The 20,597-nt window shown below is 42.1% G+C and overlaps 2 protein-coding genes across 2 annotated transcripts; both read left to right on the top strand.

Annotated features, from left to right (window-relative positions):
* The first annotated feature begins 637 nt into the window (after positions 1–637).
* Positions 638–4,572, top strand: LOC146713083 (programmed cell death 1 ligand 1-like). Its single transcript, XM_085452385.1, has 3 exons — positions 638–887; positions 2,264–2,623; positions 2,862–4,572. The coding sequence occupies exons 1-3, from the start codon at positions 818–820 to the stop codon at positions 3,068–3,070; spliced, it is 639 nt and encodes a 212-aa protein (XP_085308511.1). The 5' UTR covers positions 638–817; the 3' UTR covers positions 3,071–4,572.
* A 7,931-nt stretch (positions 4,573–12,503) lies between these two features.
* On the top strand, positions 12,504–17,341 carry LOC146713082 (Fc receptor-like protein 5). Its single transcript, XM_085437457.1, has 6 exons — positions 12,504–12,607; positions 15,781–15,816; positions 15,970–16,233; positions 16,313–16,558; positions 16,645–16,797; positions 17,295–17,341. Exons 1-6 carry the CDS (start codon positions 12,577–12,579, stop codon positions 17,339–17,341), a joined length of 777 nt encoding a protein of 258 aa, XP_085293583.1. The 5' UTR covers positions 12,504–12,576.
* The last annotated feature ends 3,256 nt before the right edge of the window (positions 17,342–20,597 follow it).

Below are 20,597 nucleotides of genomic sequence, written 5' to 3'. Positions count from 1 at the left end.
ACAGATTATTAATATTGATCCAGCTGAACGAGGATTAAAACTTCACTTTACTGGTTACAGATGACTGTCATGTGGAGTTAGTGTGAAGTATTCGATTTACTGGTTTTTATTTTCTTTTTTTATTTTAATTTTCTGGTTTCATCTGTGAAAACACATTATTAAAATTATTATTATTATCATTTAATCTGAAGATCCAAACGATGTCAGACTTTATCTGACACAATATAAAGAAGAAAAAAGAGGAAGTGTACTCAGTTACTCCACTGTACTCTGATTACAGTCATGTGATTTACAGGAAGTGCTGAATCAGCTGCAGGTGGTGGACAAAGTTCTCCAGATCAGCTGTGGTTTTATGGAGGCTCCAGCTAAATGCTGCCTCCTCCATAGTACAATATAGATTTTTACAGTGACGTCATTTTGAAGTCCTTTGGCTGATGATGGTCTTTAGTATGTAGCTGATGATTGATGATGAGAGAGGTGATGTTTGTGTTGTTCTGTGGAGATCATTCTAGAACTGAACCTGTTAAACACTCAGACCTGCTTTAGATTTCACCGCTTTAGTTATGACGCACTTACTTATGATCGTCCTACAGCGCAGCGTAACAGACGTCACTCTAATGCGACTTCCTTAAGATATCGAAAGTGTGGGGTTTGCACGAGTGGCTGAAAAACTAATGTTTCAGCTTTATTTAAACCTCAAAGTTAACCTCATGTAGTCAGTTTTACAACTCTAGTTCTGTTATTAACTGAAAATACCAACAGACTCAGACTTTTAGAACAAACTAAGAGTCAGATCAGCAGAAACAAAAACACGGAAATGTTTCCTGTAACTGCGTCGCTCTGCTCGACTTTGCTGATTGTCGGTGTCTTCGTGTTTGTCTCTGCAGGTGAGGTTTATAAACCAAACGGTGTTTCCCTCTGAGATAAAGAGGAACAAACATCAGTCTGGTTTACAAGTTACTTCCCAAACAATTAGTTTCATATTTAATCAGTTTGTCTGCTTGTGTGAAGACATCACGAGGTTTGGTGGTGTCTGTGTGTAGTTTCCAGCACAGAGATAAAGAAGTGTAATGTGTGTGTCAGTGTGATGTGTTGTAGTGTCAGGAGTCAGTATGCAGCTACAAAGCTTTTTGTTCAGTGTATACAAACAGCTGTAGCTACATAAAGGCAGCATGCAGAGACTCACAGTGTCTTATAATGAGAGGCTGCTTTCTCTCACACATTATGTTCACTTATTATCAGCTCATGTTTCACTGTATAAGTGTTTATATAACACAGCTACTGTCATCCACAGTAATCTCCTCATTTATTGCATCCCTTCAACCCTCTGAGTTTCCGACTTAAAATTAAACTGACCCTGTATTGTCAAAATATGAGATTTGGGAGCTTCAGCAAAAAAAAAGCACAACTCAAATTCTAGGCAGTGAAAAATAAAATAACAGAATAATTAATTGTATGACGAAATCTTGTTAATATAGAGTGGTTAGTGTAATTTTAATTTTCCCATCCTGATGATCAGAAGAGAGTTTGAGGGTTTCAGAGATCCTTCAACAGTAAGTGTTTAAAATGACGTCTTTCAGTCTAGATAATCTGACAGGTTGATGAAGTCTGTGAGCTTCAGTGGATTAACAGACTGTTCATGTTAATCCATCTGAACTGGATTAAAGCTTCACTTTTCTGGTTACAGATGAATGTTGGAGTTAGTGTGAAGTATTTGATTTACTGTTGGCTGGTTTCATCTGAGGAAACACATCATATGAAATGAATTCAATGTTTTTCATCATCTGAAGAACTAAAAGATGTCAGACTATATCTGACACAATATAAAAAAGAAAAAGAGGAAGTGTACTCAGTTACTCCACTGTACTCTGATGCTGCATCAGCTGCAGGTGGTGTAGATATTTTATTTATTCTGTAAATAAAATAATAGAACAATTGACTGTATGAAGACATCTTGTTAATATAGAGTGATGAAGGTTGTAACTGACTTCTGTGTCAGTAGTAATAGATTAAGGTCAGATCTCTGTAGGGTGGGGTGCAGTGGTACTGTGTGATATTAACAGCATTTACTGTCATAATGATCATGTCTGTACTTTAGCATCAACAAAAGATTTTTTTAATTCTTTTTTTTATGTATATCGTGCACGGATCTACTATAATTTAATATATGTGCATACACTCCTCATTCCATCTGGCTGCTGAAGTAGTGATCAGTTGCACTTTGACCTTTAACCTCACTGCTCTGTGTCGTTTCCTCTTTCAGACCAAAAAATCATCACAGCTGAATCTGGACAGAACGTCACTCTGCCATGTCGAGCTCCAAATAACAACAACATCTTAGGTGTAGAGTGGAACAGAGCTGACCTGCAAGATGAATATGTGCTTTTTTACAGAGATGAACAATTTGATCCAGTTAACCAGCATCCATCATTTAAGAACCGGGTGGATCTGCAGGACAGACAGATGAAGGCTGGAGACGTGTCTCTGATTCTGAAGGATGTGACGATTAATGACACTGGAACATACGAGTGTCGTGTCTTCATGAGAGGAACAAACATAAGGAAAAGAGCAAATCAGGATGGTGACCCCATCAGCATCATCACACTGAGAGTCGTACCTCCAGGTGAGTGAGTAGAGTTGAGTGTGTGTGTGATCAGAGGTGAAGCTGCTTCCTGGTTGTTGATGTTTGTTTCTAAAGATGTTGTTGATGAGACTTTGTAGAAAGCAGCTGGTCTGAGTGATGTGATCAGAGTGCAGTAGATAATGTCTGACAGCAGTTTGAAGAGGAAATGGATTCTGTTCTGTTCTTCACTCATCACCTACCTGACAGCTGACACCTCACACCTGTTTCTCACCTGCAGGTCACACAGGAGGAGACACAGAGGATGGAGGAAAGGAGGATGGAGGGAAGGAGGCAGGGAAGGAGGCAGGGAAGGAGGATGGAGGGAAGGAGGATGGATCTGTTGGACTGAAAGTTGGTCTGCCAGTTTCTGCTGTGCTTCTTGTTTCTGCTGTTGTTGGATTTTTAATCTACAGAAAACATAAATCGCAGAGTCAGGGTCCATACTAGCCGCCTGAGTAATTGCAGCATATTTGAAATGTCTTTAGTTTTTATGATGATGTTTGGTAAGAGAAGCATCACTATGGTAAAATGGAGTTAAACTGCCCAACATCCAATTTGTTTTTTAAAAAATAGCAGGTTGAGAAGCAGGACCTGCTGATCTGTCAGCCTGAGACTGGCAGGGATTTATAAAAACAAACACATTCTTTAATATCACTTAGACTGAACTGTAAGTGATGACTTTGTTTGTTTTGTTTTTTTATTCAGTAGGTCAATAGCATAAGATGATATATATTATATGTTGAAAGTGTTAAAGCCTACACTGTTTTACTAAGTGTGTGAATATATTTGGCCTTCGGTATTTTGTAAATAATAATACTTTGCAGTAATAGTAGTAGAAAAGTACTGCACAGCATCTCCACCACTGTTTTTATATTTTGCTTGGAAATTTGGAATTAGTTGCAGACTTTTATTAAAACGTGCAAACGTGTGAGTATAGAGGGTTTATGCAAAAACGTTCTAACAAGCTGAGAGCCTATTTGGTGTTATCAAAGCAAATTCTTGACTAATACTTTTCAACTGCATGTTTTCATATCCTGGTATGATTTTACTGCACTGGCAATGTTTTGGGGATCATTGTCATGCTGAAAAATGTATCTGCTGCCCATCAGACTCTTTCTAGATGGTATTACACGGGGATCAAAATCTATTGATACTTTTCTGTGTTCATAATTGCATCACCTCTAACAATTTCTCCAACACCACTGAAATGCAACTTCAAACCATGACAAAGCCTCGACTGCAGCCCTTAACGAGATGAGTTTTTAGCTGATACCTTATTTACAATCACATTGTTGTTGCATAAATAATATTTTATGCACTGACAAAGTGTCATTTTTGATAATTATTATATATTTAATTAAAGAAATTGATTAAATATGCAATTTTGTGACTGGCTGCAGGTAACAAAGTGCCTGTTGTCTGTTATCCATAGGCACAGAACTGGTTCCTCCCTTGAGTAAGGATTGTTTTTGTTATATTATTTTTTTATGGTTGAATAATTCATCAGTCAATGTTAAGTGTCCTAAAGAACACAAACAAGATTCCCTGTGTAAACTGGACTGGACTGAAAGTTATTGGAAACCTTTCATAACAAACAAACCAATGCAGAGATCCACAGTCACAGATAATTACAGACACTCAACCAAGTACAGAAACACTGTGTCATAATCTGGTTATTAATAATCTGCCTAATAATGTTCAGGATCCGTTTAGCAGCTATTACTGAGTAAGCTTTGTGGTAGATTTTATGAAATCAAAGAAAAATCTTCTCCAAGCAGCTACAGAGGGAGATCTGTCCTCTCTGATCTGTGAAGCTTTGACTTTTCCTTCCATTTACGAGACTTTGAAGTCTGTAACTTCTGTTTAAATATTGCTTGTTCATATATTGCTGTTTATTTATTTTTATTTCTGTTTATTTGTTTATTTTTAATAAAACGTTGCAAACATTGGTACTAGTTTTAATGTTTATTGATTGTTTATGTTGCTGTGAAATATGTTCTGACCTGTTGAACTCATGTTGGCACATTTTATGAGGTGAAATTAGTCGAGGAACACACACACACACACACACACACACACACACACACACATGCGCCCGTTCAGCTATCTTAGTGAGGACCTTCATTGACATAATGGTTTCCCTAGTCCCTTACCCTAACCATTCAAAACGAATGCCTAACCCTAATCATTAGGAATTTTTTTATATTATTTTTATATACACATACCGTGAAGGAAATTGCCGTCCCGGGTTTCCTCCGTGGCGTGAGCGATAAGCAGAGTTTTGTCCTTTCCTTCTAAGATTCCTAATTATTTAAAGTAACACTCAGGTATGCCGTTCAGCTGGGTTAGTTACAGCGCCGGGAGCAGCTTGGGAGAACAAGGAAACACAGACTGCTTCAGGTTGCCTTCCCAAATCAACTCAAAGGTTTATTTGATACACAGCAGTTTATATAGATGAAAAAAAAGGTTCGTGTGTCAGCTTTCCCAGTTCAAACCGGTACAGACCAAATAAGGAAACGTCTTCCTGCCTTGTGAGCAAAGAAGTATCCTGTGTGTAGTTTATCAGTTCAGCTATAATTTATGATCATCCCAGCAAAATACACTCCTAGACATAAAATACAGAGTTCTTTCATTAGTGAATTCTGAAACAAACCACCTAGCCTTTAACGAGCCTTTTCCAGGAGATAAAGAAAAAGGGAGGATGGGAGTAAGGAAGTGGTCTCATCTCTGTGGTGTTTTCGACCTTGGGGTACCAGCCTGTGAGTCCTACACATTAATTCTTGGGTCAGAGAGAAAAATAACTAAAACAAAGGGGCCTTATTGAATGACAGAGTTTTCCTGCATAATGTCACTATAAAACAATATCCAGTAAATGCTACCATGGTACTAAAATACCTAACAGTTCCCCTCTTTTATTATTTTTCAAAAATAATAACTCAAATAGAAAGGAAAAATCACAAATGTAATAACATAATATAAAAAGCAAATCATAAAATGTAATAGTTCACAACCTAATGTTCAATATACACATCAGGAACATCATTGGTAACATCTGGCACATCCTCAGGATCAATTTGTGCTAATTGCAAATACATTGAAGTGGCTGTACTGGTAGCTATATGGGTTATCATTGAAAATGTGGCTTGCAGAAATGTGAACATGGTTGCAGTTTACAATACAAAATAGCAAAGAGAAATCCTAAGGTTAATGCGATAGATATGATAAATAACCTAAATATATAAGAAAGTATATAAGAAAAACAGTTACTCAGTTGTCTTTTGGCCTGGTCCCAGGTTCGAGAGACATCGAATAAGCGCCGTATGATGACAATGGGCATTTCATTTTCTTCATTATCAGGATGGAGTGAGTCTAGCTTTATCAGGTTAGACATCATGTGGTACTTTTGGCTTTCTATTCCTGCTGGATGTTCGAGTACCTTGCTGTGGCTCTTTCAGACGTTGTGTGTTAATCAGTGATTGCGTGTGTGCACTGGATCCGGGCGCTGGCTCGCCTGAGATGTCATCTACCCGTGTGTGCTCTAGTTCCGGGCGCTGGCTCGCCGGAGATGTCGTCTGCTTGATCCGACGCCTGAGATGGTCCGATTGGGCTGGTCTTAACCCTGCTGGCATGAATCCACTGAGGTTGTCCGTCTGTGAGGATGCTGGTTCTTCGTCACTGCCAGTAAAGCCTGGGGGCTGGAACACGCGCGGCCTCCCAGAGTGTCCTTGGGTTTAGTGACTTCTCCAACATGCATCTCCTTGTCTCCACTGGTGGAACTGTGGAGGGGAAAAGCTGAGAGAGACAAACTTTCTGATAGTTATTATTCAGTTTTTCTATCAGGTTGTGAACATCAGTGGACAATGCAATATACATCACCTTCTACTAGCGGTGCCCCTCTGGAAGCTGACCATGGTGTTGGAAATAGTCTTATTTCAAATGGAGATAATTTGGTTACTGCAGATTGAGTCCTTCTAATCTCACACAGGACTTGAGTAAGTAATTTGACACAGGTCATTAAAGTTTTAGCACACTTTTGAATTACTTCTAATGTGAATGAAGATCCTCTATCACTGTTAATCTGGTGAGGTATTCCGAATCTGGGTATTATTTCATTGCTCAACTTTTGACAGACTACTTCTGCAGTTTCTTTTGAGGTTGGATAAGCTTCTACCCATTTACTAAATTGATCCACTATTACCAGTAAGTACTTGATGCTTCCTTGTGCTGGCATATGTGTAAAATCAATTTGTAATGTATGAAATGGAAAATCTGGTTGTGGTAAATGCTGATGTTTCGCTTTTGAGCTACCTACATTAGTTCGCGCACATGTTAGACAGGTTGCTAATATGCGTTTTACTGCGTGTGATGTTTTCTCAATTACAAATCTTGATTTTATTGCCCCTATTACCCCTCTTTGTCCGACATGACCCACACAGTGAAAATGTCGGGCAAGGACTGGCATCAGGGAATATGGGAGGGCAATCAAACCCTTAAGATTTTGTATAAGCCATCTCTGTCATCTAAGGTACAGTCATTATTCTCCCAATAGGTGTAATCACATGCAGAGGCTTGCTCTTGTATGAATTTTAAATCAACATTTGTGTCTAAATAGTCTGGGAGTGTAACAAGTGGCAGCTGTAGGGGCACAGATAATACTTCCTGCGGAGGTGGGAGCTGTGATGCAGCTGCAGCCTTGGCTGTCACGTCTGCTAAAGCATTACCTGTTGCTTCGTCTGTGTCAGCTGTACTGTGTCCTTTCGTTTTTACAACTGCAACGGCCGATGGCAGCTGTATAGCCTGCAAAAGTCTTTGAACAAAATCACAATTTAGCAATTTATTTTCCATCAGCAGATCTAAATCCTCTTTGTCTCCACAATGTGCCAAAGTCATGCACAACGCCAAATGTATAGCGGCTGTCTGCGCAAATCGTCACATGCTTATCCAAATGTAGCTCACAGGCGCGTATTAAAGCCATGAGCTCTGCTTTTTGTGCTGAGTGAAATGGTAATGAGTGAGCCTCTAGTATGATGTCAGGCACTGTTACCACTGAATAGCCACAAAGAAATGAGTTGTCATTCGGCCTTGAACAGGACCCGTCCACATAAACCGTGGCTGAGTCTGAGATAGGTGTTTGCTCTAAATCTGGACGTGGTGCTGTGGATTCCTGTATACGTGTCATGCAGTCATGAACGTCAAGCCTGTCTGAGCCATCCTGTCGGTCAGAAGAACACAGCATAGGATCAATAAATGTGCTGGCGAATCAGGTGTGCTGCTCGCTTTTATAGTGAGATTTGCATATGCTGTTTAGTTATGTTTGCTAGAATGGTCGTGACCTGGTGATTGGTGTATAGAATAGTGTCATGTTAGAGTGTGAGCTTCTCGCAGTCCCTTATCATGATAGAGCAAGCTACTACTGCCCTCAGGCAGGCCGGCATTCCTGAACAATTCAGGCAGCACCTTTGAGTGGCGGAGGTCAGCACTCCCTGTAATGCATTGAAAGAGACAGTCATTTCTGTGGATCACAGTATTCGAGGAGGCTTGTCTTTTTTGCAGCATTCACGCAGAATGTGGTCATGAAAAGAACAGTCTGGTATCCACTGTCTGCAATAGTTCACCATGCCTAAGAAGGACGACATTTCCTTCTGTGTAGTGGGACGAGGGACGGAGGTCACAGCTTTGACCCTGTCTGCAGTCATGGAACGTTTTCCGTGAGACAGTGTGAATCCCAAATATTGAACAGAAGTCTGACAGTACTGCATTTTCTTTGCTGATGCTTTGTGGCCAGTCTTTTGGAGGTGCTGGAGAAGCATGTGTGTAGCAGTTTGACATAGTTTTTCACTTTCAGCACAGAGGAGGAGGTCATCCACATGTGGATCAGGGTGCAGCCCTGGAGGAGTGAAGCACCATTGAGAAAGCAGCAGAGCTGTCTATCATGCCTTGGGGCAAACGAGTCCAAGTGTACTGCTTATGTCTATGTGTGAATGCAAATAACGGCTGTGTGTCTTCATGAGAAAAAGGAGCGGAGCATAAATCCACCACGGGAAAATGTGTATGCAATGCATGTCAATATGCTGTGAACATCTGAAACGAGAGGTGGCAGAGGAATGTTGACTGCATTAATTTGCCTTAAGTCTTGTATGAAACGCCATACGCCAGGTTTGTTAGGCTTTGGCACAGGATTGACAGGAGTGTGGGCTTTATTACTCCTGTAGTCAATAAATCTCCTATGATGACATCTAGAGCTGCGGCTTTTTCGGCAGAAATGGGATGTTGCTTGACATATACTGGCTCGTTGTGTTTTAATAGGTGTACGTGATAAAGTCAATAAATCATATATCATTCTCACTTTTTGACCATAATGTCATATTCTGGTATTCAGCTGGCAATGTAACTGCAGAAATAGTACAGTGGATAGGGTAGGTTAGATCTATGTGACGACATGGTGTAGTTATGTCATAAACTATGTCTGAGTTATGTGACAAAATCACTGTTTGACCTTCACTTGTGTGAGCAGTTATCATGTTGTTGAACAGTGTGAGAGAAACAAAAGTGTGGCTCCCAGTCATGGGATTACCTGTTAGTGGCGTCTGTACACGTTTTTTTTTGGCACAGTGTGTGACATAGAGTACCGGACAAAAAGGATGTTGAGTTCATTCTCTGCTGAGGGTCCAGCTGACACAGAGGATGTTCCTTCTCCATCATGTCGGTACATAGGGCAGAGAAAACATAAGCTGTTATCAGTGTCAGCAAACATTTCACCCTTTATGTTAAATGAAATACACAAATTCATTTTTGCTTTGGGTGTCTGCGGCTGCTGGAAAACTGAGCTGAATTTGCACCTCTAGCTTGTCCAACAGTGCATAAAGCGTTTTATGAATACTAGGATGGATTCATCAGGCTTCTGTTTACACATAGTTACTGCATTTAAGTCAATTTTGTCTCTGGACATTGTTAGCAGGAATTTCTTTAGATTCTTAAAGAAATCGGCGACTTTGTCATTATTTACCCTCTTTTTGTCCATAGCGGTAACATTTGATGTATCACGTCGCGGCATTCTATCATGTATTTTCTACAGGACTTTTTAAGCAGACTACTTTTCTTATCACAAATGATATTCAACATTTCTACTGACCTGTTTTCTGGCGATAATCGTTCGGGATAAGGCTCCGAAAAGAAATTAGAATGCATTGAACTTCTTAAGTTGTAAACAAAGTCAGTCACATAAGCACTCCCGCATGTTCTGGATACGTGATCATGGACGTCTTCACCGATTCGCGGACGTAGGTTACACGTAACCGGAAATGGGAGTTATACTGAGCCGTTATTTGAGACTTTATTTTGTATTTTATTAATTTTTGGTTTTACAGGTACTTTAGATTTTTATCGGACCTGTCTGTGGTCTTTGAATTATTCTGACCCATGTTCAGTGATTTCCAGAGGGGTTTACACGCTAGGAGGATTTATGTTAGTGTTTTCGCTGCGGCACAGCTGAGGTCACTTTAAATTTATTGCTAGCAATTTTTTGTTTGTGTGAGCAACTCTCACTTAGCGAGCAACTTCTCGCTTAACGAGCAACTTCTCGTAAAACAACAGGCAACTTCCTGTGTCTTTCTGCTTTTAATTTACTGCTTTTAACCCTTGTATGGTAATCGGGTCTGTGAGACCCGTTTTCAGTTTTCTTTCGTTTTTTTTTTTTTTTTTTAACAAAATTAAATTTAATTATTTACTAGCTTTCTGTGAGTGAGCAACTTCTCACTTCTTAACGTACGTTTCAAGATAACAGGCAACTCCCTGTGTCACTCTTTGGTGAGCAACTTCTCACTTAACGAGAAGTATTTAAGACAACAGGCAACTCCCTGTGTCACTTTTCTAAGTGAGCAACTTCTCACTTTTTAACGTACGTTTAATTAAACAATTAATTATTATTATTTTTTTAAACAAAATTAAAATATTCAAGACAACAGGCAACTTCCTGTGTCCACCAACACCACACAAGGGTTAATTTACTTTATTCGGGGACTGAGGAAGTCGTCAGTGTATCTCTCTGGATCACTAAGTAAAACTTCGTCAGCATATCCCGTTTCTTTGTGGATCAATCACTGAGAGAGGTATAATAGGTCTTTATATAAATATGAAAGACGCATATTTACCTTCCGTCAGGGATCCCACTTCTGACACCAAAATTGAAGGAAATTGCCGTCCCGGGTTTCCTCCGTGGCGTGAGCGATAAGCAGAGTTTTGTCCTTTCCTTCTAAGATTCCTAATTATTTAAAGTAACACTCAGGTATGCCGTTCAGCTGGGTTAGTTACAGCGCCGGGAGCAGCTTGGGAGAACAAGGAAACACAGACTGCTTCAGGTTGCCTTCCCAAATCAACTCAAAGGTTTATTTGATACACAGCAGTTTATATAGATGAAAAAAAAGGTTCGTGTGTCAGCTTTCCCAGTTCAAACCGGTACAGACCAAATAAGGAAACGTCTTCCTGCCTTGTGAGCAAAGAAGTATCCTGTGTGTAGTTTATCAGTTCAGCTATAATTTATGATCATCCCAGCAAAATACACTCCTAGACATAAAATACAGAGTTCTTTCATTAGTGAATTCTGAAACAAACCACCTAGCCTTTAACGAGCCTTTTCCAGGAGATAAAGAAAAAGGGAGGATGGGAGTAAGGAAGTGGTCTCATCTCTGTGGTGTTTTCGACCTTGGGGTACCAGCCTGTGAGTCCTACACATTAATTCTTGGGTCAGAGAGAAAAATAACTAAAACAAAGGGGCCTTATTGAATGACAGAGTTTTCCTGCATAATGTCACTATAAAACAATATCCAGTAAATGCTACCATGGTACTAAAATACCTAACATACCGCTCTTCCCGTTAACTCATAAGCTGAATATCTACACAGTAACTTAATACAAGGACCAGTCAATTAGAAGGCACGTCTACAGTATATACCAAAGAGGACCTTTGAGGGAAGGAGAAGAGGAGCAGAAAAAAGTTGATCGGGAGCTTTAAAGGAGAGTATGGATGATGATGACCCAGCGGCCCATAGGACTGTGCACCAAAATCTTTAACACAAGAGAACTAAATCAAACCCTCTTTATACCTAACCATAACCTAATTGAAACCCTGACTAAAAAAAACTAAATTTTGAGCCTCAAAAAGGCCTTCAAATTTGAGAGGATCGCGAGTGTGTCCTCACAAGTGAGTGTTGGTTCTCACAAGTATAGTAGAATGAATGCAGATTTCGGTCTTCACAAAGATAGCTAGACAGGAACACACACGATCTGACAGGAATACGAGATGATGAAAACTGATGACAGAGTGGAAATCTGCTTAGAAGCTGTGAATAAATTGAAGTGATGGTAAATGGTAAAATGGCCTGTTTTGGTATAGCGCTTTACTAGTCCCTAAGGACCCCAAAGCGCTTTACACAACCTGTCATCCACCCATTCACACACTGGTGATGGTAAGCTACATTGTAGCCACAGCTGCCCTGGAGCGCACTGACAGAGGCGAGACACATGACACTGCTCTTGTAAAATTTCACTCTGAACTAGATGTGAGTTCACACTTAAACATGGTGGAAACAAAACAAGGCAACAATTGTTTGTTGAACGGATGGTTTTCTTTTCTTAGGTGTGACCTTTGATCTTATAGAGTGGTGTGAGTGTTTGCCCCCCCTTTCCTGATTACCTACCATTTTTCACACGTAAATGTTTCAGATCATCAATTTAAATATTTGACAAAAATAACACAGTTACGGTGCAGAATGTCTGAGGTACCTCATCGCGTTAAAATTAACATGTTTGTAGTTTATAACTTGATTTTTTTAAAAGAATTTAGTCCCGACCTCTGTGTTTGAACCAATAGAAAGCTGGTGCTCAGAGGAAGAGGGCGGGCTTTACTTGGTGTCAGTGACAGAAATGAAAAAAAGCTCAAATGAGTGAGAAGGACGATGAAGGAAACATCTGTGCTGTGTCTGCTCTGTAAGTAGAATCTCTGTGTTTGTTTGAATTCTTGTACTTTGACTGTCTGCTCTCCTGATAACTGATGATGGAGGAGAAGACATGAAAAACAAATCAGGCTGAATTCAAGTTCAAACACCACAAGGACCAACTGCAGGTCTGAACTGACTCTTTATCTTTGCTCAGGAGTCGAGGAAACACAGCAGGCAGTGAAAAGATCAAATCATTCACTCATTATATCAACACAGCTGCACAGTGGACACATGACTACACTGTGGTATATGTAAATGTTGTTAACATATTTTAAATAAGTCTCTTAATAACACATTAAAACATAGTATGCTTAATTCTAACTTCATTTTAGTATAGTATTGAAGTGTTTAAAAAATGTCCTCCATAGTGGACATTTGTAGTCATTTCCTCCAGTTTGTTCTGTTTTTTAAATGACTAGAAAAGGAGTACTTTTTAGAAGCAGAAAAAAATTTATTGCAGTTTGATGAGGGAAACCCAGATCTTGAGTTGTCTGATGAAGAAGATCATAGGGAATAAGCTCTTGAAGAAGAAAGAAGGAGGAGCATCAGGGATGGTACTCAGACCTGAACTTGCTGTCATTAAGTGGTTGGACAACAAGCCAGTTGTCATGGCATCCTCTGTCTATGGCAATCAACCTCAGGACAGACGCACAAGATGGTCTAAGAAAAACAAAGGTCCATGTGCCAAAGCCACTGGCAATTGCTGAGTACACTACCAATACGTGGACCTTGTTGCCAAATGTTGAGTTTCTACAGGATGGTCTCTCGCACTCAGAAATTGACAGTATGTGCAGTTCTCTACTTTTTGATCTGGCAATCACCAACTCGTGGCTTCAGTATAGCAGTGACTATTTGTGGAAGAAACCACTACAAACTTCTCCTTGGTGAAGAGTTGAAGCAAATGTTTGCCATCAAAGTTCATTTTTACACGTTTGGCCTTCCAATGTCCTCTGCAGTGGACATGTGATATCTTTTTTTTTCCCAAAAAATAATTTCAGTCTTCTAATTAAATCAAACAATGAGGGATTTAAAATTTTTTTTGATTGGACAACATTTTTTTTCCTGGTAGTCAGGAGGATATACAGTGGGGCAAAAAAGTATTTAGTCAGCCACCGATTGTGCAAGTTCCCCCACTTAAAATGATGACAGAGGTCAGTAATTTGCACCAGAGGTACACTTCAACTGTGAGAGACAGAATGTGGAAAAAAAAATCCATGAATTCACATGGTAGGATTTGTAAAGAATTTATTCGTAAATTAGGGTGGAAAATAAGTATTTGGTCACCTCAAACAAGGAAAATCTCTGGCTCTCACAGACCTGTAACGTCTTCTGTAAGAAGCTTTTCTGTCCCCCACTCGTTACCTGTATGAATGGCACCTGTTTGAACTCATCATCTGTATAAAAGACACCTGTCCACAGCCTCAAACAGTCAGACTCCAAACTCCGCCATGGCCAAGACCAAAGAGCTTTCGAAGGACACCAGGAAAAGTATTGTAGACCTGCACCAGACTGGGAAGAGTGAATCTACAATAGGCAAGCAGCTTGGTGTGAAAAAATCAACTGTGGGAGCAATCATCAGAAAATGGAAGACATACAAGACCACTGATAATCTCCCACGATCTGGGGCTCCATGCAAGATCTCATCCCGTGGGGTCAAAATGATCATGAGAACGGTGAGCAAAGATCCCAGAACCACACGGGGGGACCTGGTGAATGACCTGCAGAGAGCTGGGACCAAAGTAACAAAGGTCACCATCAGTAACACACTACAACGGCAGGGAATCAAATCCCGCAGTGCCAGACGTGTTCCGCTGCTGAAGCCAGTGCATGTCCAGGCCCGTCTGAAGTTTGCCAGAGAGCACATGGATGATACAGCAGAGGATTGGGAGAATGTCATGTGGTCAGATGAAACCAAAGTAGAACTTTTTGGTATAAACTCAACTCGTCGTGTTTGGAAGAAGAAGAATACTGAGTTGCATCCCAAGAACACCATACCTACTGTGAAGCATGGGGGTGGAAACATCATGCTATGGGGCTGTTTTTCTGCCAAGGGGACAGGACGACTGATCCGTGTTAAGGACAGAATGAATGGGGCCATGTATCGTGAGATTTTGAGCCAAAACCTGCTTCCATCAGTGAGAACTTTGAAGATGAAATGAGGCTGGGTCTTCCAACATGACAATGATCCAAAACACACCGCCCGGGCAACAAAGGAGTGGCTCCGTAAGAAGCATTTGAAAGTCCTGGAGTGGCCTAGCCAGTCTCCAGACCTCAACCCCATAGAAAATCTGTGGCGGGAGTTGAAAGTCCGTGTTGCTCGGCGACATCACTGCTCTCGAGAAGATCTGCATGGAGGAATGGGCCAAAATACCAGCTACTGTGTGTGCAAACCTGGTAAAGACCTATAGTAAACGTTTGACCTCTGTTATTGCCAACAAAGGTTATGTTACAAAGTATTGAGTTGTATTTTTGTTATTGACCAAATACTTATTTTCCACCCTGATTTACGAATAAATTCTTTACAAATCCTACCATGTGGATTCATGGATTTTTTTTTCACATTCTGTCTCTCACAGTTGAAGTGTACCTCTGGTGCAAATTACTGACCTCTGTCATCATTTTAAGTGGGGGAACTTGCACAATCGGTCGCTGACTAAATACTTTTTTGCCCCACTGTATATATCTATAGATAGATAGATACATACATACATACACATACATAATAGTAATAATAATATTACACTAGAATGTGAGCTACCTCATGAATCCAAAAATAAATAATAAAAAAATAAATCATGACAAACACAAAACTCAAAATACCTTGCCAACGACACAGGAACCACAATACTGTGTAGGTTTCCTTGACATTCAAAAGACATGTTTGGTTAAATGGTGATTCTAAAATGGCTAAAATGGGTGTGAATGATGGTCTTCACTAGACTGACAAGCTGTACACACCCTGTGACAGCTGGAATTGATGAATGGCAGCTTTTTAGGTTTGCACATTTTTCAAGCTTTTATTCGAACTTTATTGAAACATGTTGCTGGCTTTAAATTGAAAATGAGCAGATATTTCAGAGAGTTACAAGTGTTTGTCAGCTGTTTGTGTGGAGTTGTTCTTTATGTTCACCTCAAATCAACCTGAGTGTCATTTCTTTTTAGTTCTGATCTCACTGCTGAGCTGCACAACAAACCAAGGTCAGTAACCTTCTTCTGTCACAGTTTAAACCTGAGAAATGCTCACTGATATGACCTGATTGGGTTCATGTTTGCAGAAACTCTCTTTTTGCTTTTTGAAAGAAAAAAAAAAACTCTTAACAGATCATCAGTTTTTCCTTTTAACCCTCACAGCTCGTCTGACTGTGAGTCCCAGCAGCTCTCAGTTCTTTGAAGGAGTCTTTGTGTCTCTGAGCTGTGAGGAGGACGACAGCTCTGCTGGATGGACTCTGAGGAGAAACACAAGCAAACAACAGAGGTCTCAGTGCAGAGATGGGTGGGGAAAACCAGCTAATTCTTCATGTGACATGAGCTATATTTTCCATTCTGACAGTGGAGTTTACTGGTGTGAGTCCAGAGAGGGTCCCATCAGTAACATGGTTAACCTGACAGTCACTGGTAAGCTGAGTGTGTGGAGTTAGTGTTGATGAAGCTGTGTGTAAATGGATGAAATGCTGTAGTTTGTCTCTGTGTTGAGGTGGATCAGTGATCCTGCAGAGTCCTGTCCTCCCTGTGATGGAGGGAGATGACGTCACTCTGCTCTGTAAAACAAAGACCACTCCCTCCAACCTCCCAGCTGCTTTCTATAAAGATGGCTCCCTCATCAGGAAGCAGCCTACAGGTCACATGACCATCCAGCATGTTTCCAGGTCTGATGAAGGCCTCTACAAGTGTGACATCAGCGGTCATGGAGAGTCTCCATCCAGCTGGATCACTGTCACAGGTGACACACTCACCTGTCTGTGTTTCTGCAGCTTTCAACATTCACAATGTGACGACAACTTAATAACTGTGTTTGCTTTGTTTTAGGGGAACACACCACCACACCTCCACCTACATCCACCTCTCCTCCTGGTTCCTATCTTCTTCCTGCATTGTCATGTGTTGGATCAGTCTGTGTTGTTGTTCTACTGGTGTTACTGGTTCTGCTGGTGAGACGATGTGTTCACAGGAAACCTGAAGGTGAGAGTTATAAAACTGCATTTCAGATGTGTGGTTATGATAATCTACATATGTTATCATTTATACATTTAAATACACTCTTATTTATTTTTATATATGTTTTTTCTCCATTACAATTTATCCGTCACATTTCTACAAATTACACATGTAGGGGAGGCCGGGGATAGTTGTAATGTGGGTCAGTTGTAACTAGAGATTGACCGATCCGATATTACGTATCGGTATCGGTCCGATAGTGACCTAAATTACTGGATCGGATATCGGAGAGAAATAAAAAATGTAATCCGATCCATTAAATATCAAAAATTACATCTGAATTTTACATGTGTGGTTCGGTTTTAGGGAATGATCTAGGCAGTTATTACATTTGTTTTGTATTTACACTTCAAGTCTCCGCAAGTAACTTTGTTTCACATTACAAATTTAGAATTTCTTTCACCGTTTATTTCGATTAAAGGTTCAAATAGAGAATTTGTATTGAGTTCTTTTGCTGTTAGCTTTGGGTCATTTGAAAGAGGTAAAGCTCCAGGAGAGGACATCCTAGAAGACATCATATACAGCATTGTTAAGATGTCACAACAACAGCAACAGATAAACAAAGCAGAGGCAATATTGTGTTTATGGTTTTTTTTTTTTGTTTAGATGAACTGATTAAACTGTGTCTTTATAAAATTAAATACTAGCATGCAAACAAAATTTAAAAAAGTAGAATTCCACTTGAAGTCCTGAAATGGAGATTTTGTACATGCAGTAAAGTTATGTCTCCCTGTATTCATATAGAAATCAACTTCAAAATAACTTAATGTAACACATTTCTGCTGCGTGGTTCAACCTGCTTGTGTTGAGTGTGGTGAACAAGGACCGAAAATGCAAACACAGAAAGTGAAGGGGAGTTGAGCAAAAGGCGAGCCTTTTATTGAACTGATGAGTTGGCAAAACAGAAATGGGAAAGTCAACAAAGTAATTAAAACTCAATGTGCCTGGGTGGGTCCGGGATGGGCGTGAGGTTCTGGGGGTGCTCCGTCTCTGGGCTGGGGCCCTGGCCGGGCCTCGGGGGCTTGGGTCCTGGTTGGTGTGTTGCCGGGGTTGTGGGCGGGTGGGTGCATGGGGGCCCAGCCCTGGCGCAGGGTGCCGCCGGTGCGTCGAGCCACCTGGGGGGCTCTTCAACTGGTGGGGGAGATTGTCACATCTTGCAGGAGCTTTCCTCTCCTCAGGAGCTCTCTCTGCAGGAGGGGGAGATACAGGAGAGGTGGAAGAAGATCTCAGCCTGGGCGTTTATTGTCTTATGTAGTCTGGAAGATGAGTGGATGGTGGGGTGGGTGCAGTTTTCTCTGTGGTGGGGTTGGGTGAACTGTCCCGGGCTCTGTGGGGCCGGGGGGCGCTGCTGCACTGGGCCCCGGTCTGGATAGGCCTGGGCCCCCTTTCCCTGGCGGGTCGCGGAGTATGGGGGTGCCTACTGGGGTCAGTGGAGGAGCTGGCCCTGGGGAGGGGTCACTTGCCCCTCCCTTCCTTCCCTCCCCATCTCCAGCTGCCTCCCTCTTCCCGCTCCACCAAAACCACCCACACATGCAGGGCCTTGGAGTAGGGGTATGTCACCAGGGTGCAGAGGAGGCTACCCCCCCGTCCCCCCCCGTTCCCCCCCCTCCCCCCGTCCCCCCCCCCCCCCCCCCCATCCCCTTCTGGCTGCCTGTGCCTCAATTTTATCCCACAACTTAGACATTCACATTACTCACACTGTCATTACACATACATATAGGATCTTGGGGGTGGGCACGATACACGGAGTCCAAAGTACCATCAGGGTGTACACCTCGCCCCTGGCGTCGTTGCCCACCTCTCAATTTTAAATACACGTAGACATTGAGGGCCAGCAGGAGGGACCATGCGCTTACCTGCTGCTCTCTGGCAGGTAGCTCCATGCCCTCCTGGGTTTTAATTGCACCTTAGAACACACATGCATCAACACTACAATGAGCGGGTGGAGGGAGATTTGGAGTCTTCTCTCACCCCCGTTCTCTGCGACCTGCTGGAGCGGGGGGGCTAGGAGGAGGAGTTGGCCGTCCGACTGCGGTCTGGAGTGTGGGGCCTCCCTGCTGCTGCGGAGTCGGGGCGGTCTGCCTCTCCCCACCGCAGGGAAAAGGGTAACACCACCTGGGTCTGGGTGCAGTTCCCCCTCCAGGGGCAAGGGTACCTAGACCCGGTTCGTAGAGTACGCTTGGGGAGTGTGATCGTGTATACAGCGTCTCTTTATGTCTGTCTCCACGTCGGTTGAGTGTGGAGTAAGTGCATATGAGAGCATGAGGGTGGGAATGGATGTTTGTATCTGTGTGTGCCTGTATTTCTGTGTCTATATGTCAGGTTGGGTATCAGACGCCACCTCTCTGGGGACATCTCAGGCCCTCCAAGGTTTGGAGGCCTATCTCCACCCACCACCACTTCCCTGCCAGTGGCGGACTCCCTCAGGTGTCGGTGCGTTGGTGGTTCTTTGTGTCTGGGGGTGGGCGTCCGGGTACACACCGGCTCACTCCTTGGCGGCCGCTTATCGGGGCTCGCTCGGGCCACTTCGGAGGTGGGGTGCCCCCGGCCTCTCGGCCTGGGACTCGGTCACTCAGGCACGGCTGGCTGCCGGCGGAGCTCACGGGCGCATCACTGCAACTCCCCCTGGCTTCTGCTCCGCGGCTGCTGAGTGAGCCCTCATCTGGGACTCTCCTCAGCTCTTACTGGAACAGTGGCGCGGCTGCCCCTCTGTTGGTCTTCCTTGGTCTCTTGTGTTCTGGGAGCCTCTGGATGTCTGGAGTCATTGATCTCCTCCATACCTGCAATGTTTTGGGGATCATTGTCATGCTGAAAAATGTATCTGCTGCCCATCAGACTCTTTCTAGATGGTATTTGTTAAGATTCAATATTGAGGAAGGGTACAAGAGGTGATCGAAGAATAACCACACCGATCCGGCCGGGTGAAGTCAAACGATGATTTTAATGAATACACGCGTGGGAAGACACTCTGTACGCAGACAGCCAGTAGTCCTCGACTTAATCAAAGCATGAACAGATATTTTATAGCATCAGGGTTTGTTTACTGACGCCCCTTCATGCGTCACCGGTACATTTTATACATAGATCAGATCAACATCATCATGACTTTTCACCTAGAAAATCATCTTCTATTTTCATGGCTAGCCCTTCCTGTCTTCCTTTCAGTTCTTGTCTTGTTCCTCTTTCTTGCCGAGACAACAAGGACGGTTCCTCTAAATAAATTTAACTCTATGTGTGTGTGTCACGACCTCACATGCTCTTTGTGTCACCTCTTCACCTACTGTCTGTGTCTCGTCCTCAAATGCTCTTTCTCAATTCACCTGTTGCACTTCTGACCTTTTACCAGACCAGAGGCTCACTGAGACTATGTGTATGTCTTCTACTAAATAAATGTTTTAACCAAGAACCTCTACTAAAACCTTAATATAAAATGATCTGATATATAAGTGTTTTGTAAGCATGTATTGCAATTCCTTCTATGGCTCCAAGTCACTTGCACAATAGATTGTCCGAACATCGCGCCGAACAAAGCTTCCGACCCCCAATTAATTGACCGAGCTCCAACTCTTTAATAAGCACAGATATGCATTGTGTATGAAATAGTCATAACTGCTTAAGGCCTTCTTAAAGCTATCTGTTACATTGTTAAAGCCTCGTCTTAGCCTGCGGCTCAAAATAACTATCTGCTTTCACTTCTGCATACAACTTCCTGTCAGCCTGCAACTCAGTCTTTCTGAAAGAGACACTGTTTAACCCCTGAATGC

The sequence above is a fragment of the Copadichromis virginalis genome, linkage group LG3, assembly GCF_057382275.1.
Source record: "Copadichromis virginalis isolate Kocher_CV1m ecotype Utaka linkage group LG3, C_Virginalis_male_GT1.1, whole genome shotgun sequence".
NCBI classification, from domain to species: domain Eukaryota; kingdom Metazoa; phylum Chordata; class Actinopteri; order Cichliformes; family Cichlidae; genus Copadichromis; species Copadichromis virginalis.
This window is presented reverse-complemented; position numbering and strand designations above follow the sequence as displayed.

What these genes read in the sequence shown, in the direction of transcription:
- LOC146713083 (XM_085452385.1), top strand. Translation starts at nt 818, where the DNA reads ATGTTTCCTGTAACTGCGTCGCTCTGCTCGACTTTGCTGATTGTCGGT. An exon ending in CTTCGTGTTTGTCTCTGCAG is followed by an intron (nt 888 to 2,263) that starts GTGAGGTTTATA and finishes TTCCTCTTTCAG; the next exon opens with ACCAAAAAATCATCACAGCT. An exon ending in ACTGAGAGTCGTACCTCCAG is followed by an intron (nt 2,624 to 2,861) that starts GTGAGTGAGTAG and finishes TCTCACCTGCAG; the next exon opens with GTCACACAGGAGGAGACACA.
- LOC146713082 (XM_085437457.1), top strand. Translation starts at nt 12,577, where the DNA reads ATGAAGGAAACATCTGTGCTGTGTCTGCTCT. An exon ending in ATCTGTGCTGTGTCTGCTCT is followed by an intron (nt 12,608 to 15,780) that starts GTAAGTAGAATC and finishes ATTTCTTTTTAG; the next exon opens with TTCTGATCTCACTGCTGAGC. An exon ending in TGTTCACAGGAAACCTGAAG is followed by an intron (nt 16,798 to 17,294) that starts GTGAGAGTTATA and finishes TTTTGCTGTTAG; the next exon opens with CTTTGGGTCATTTGAAAGAG.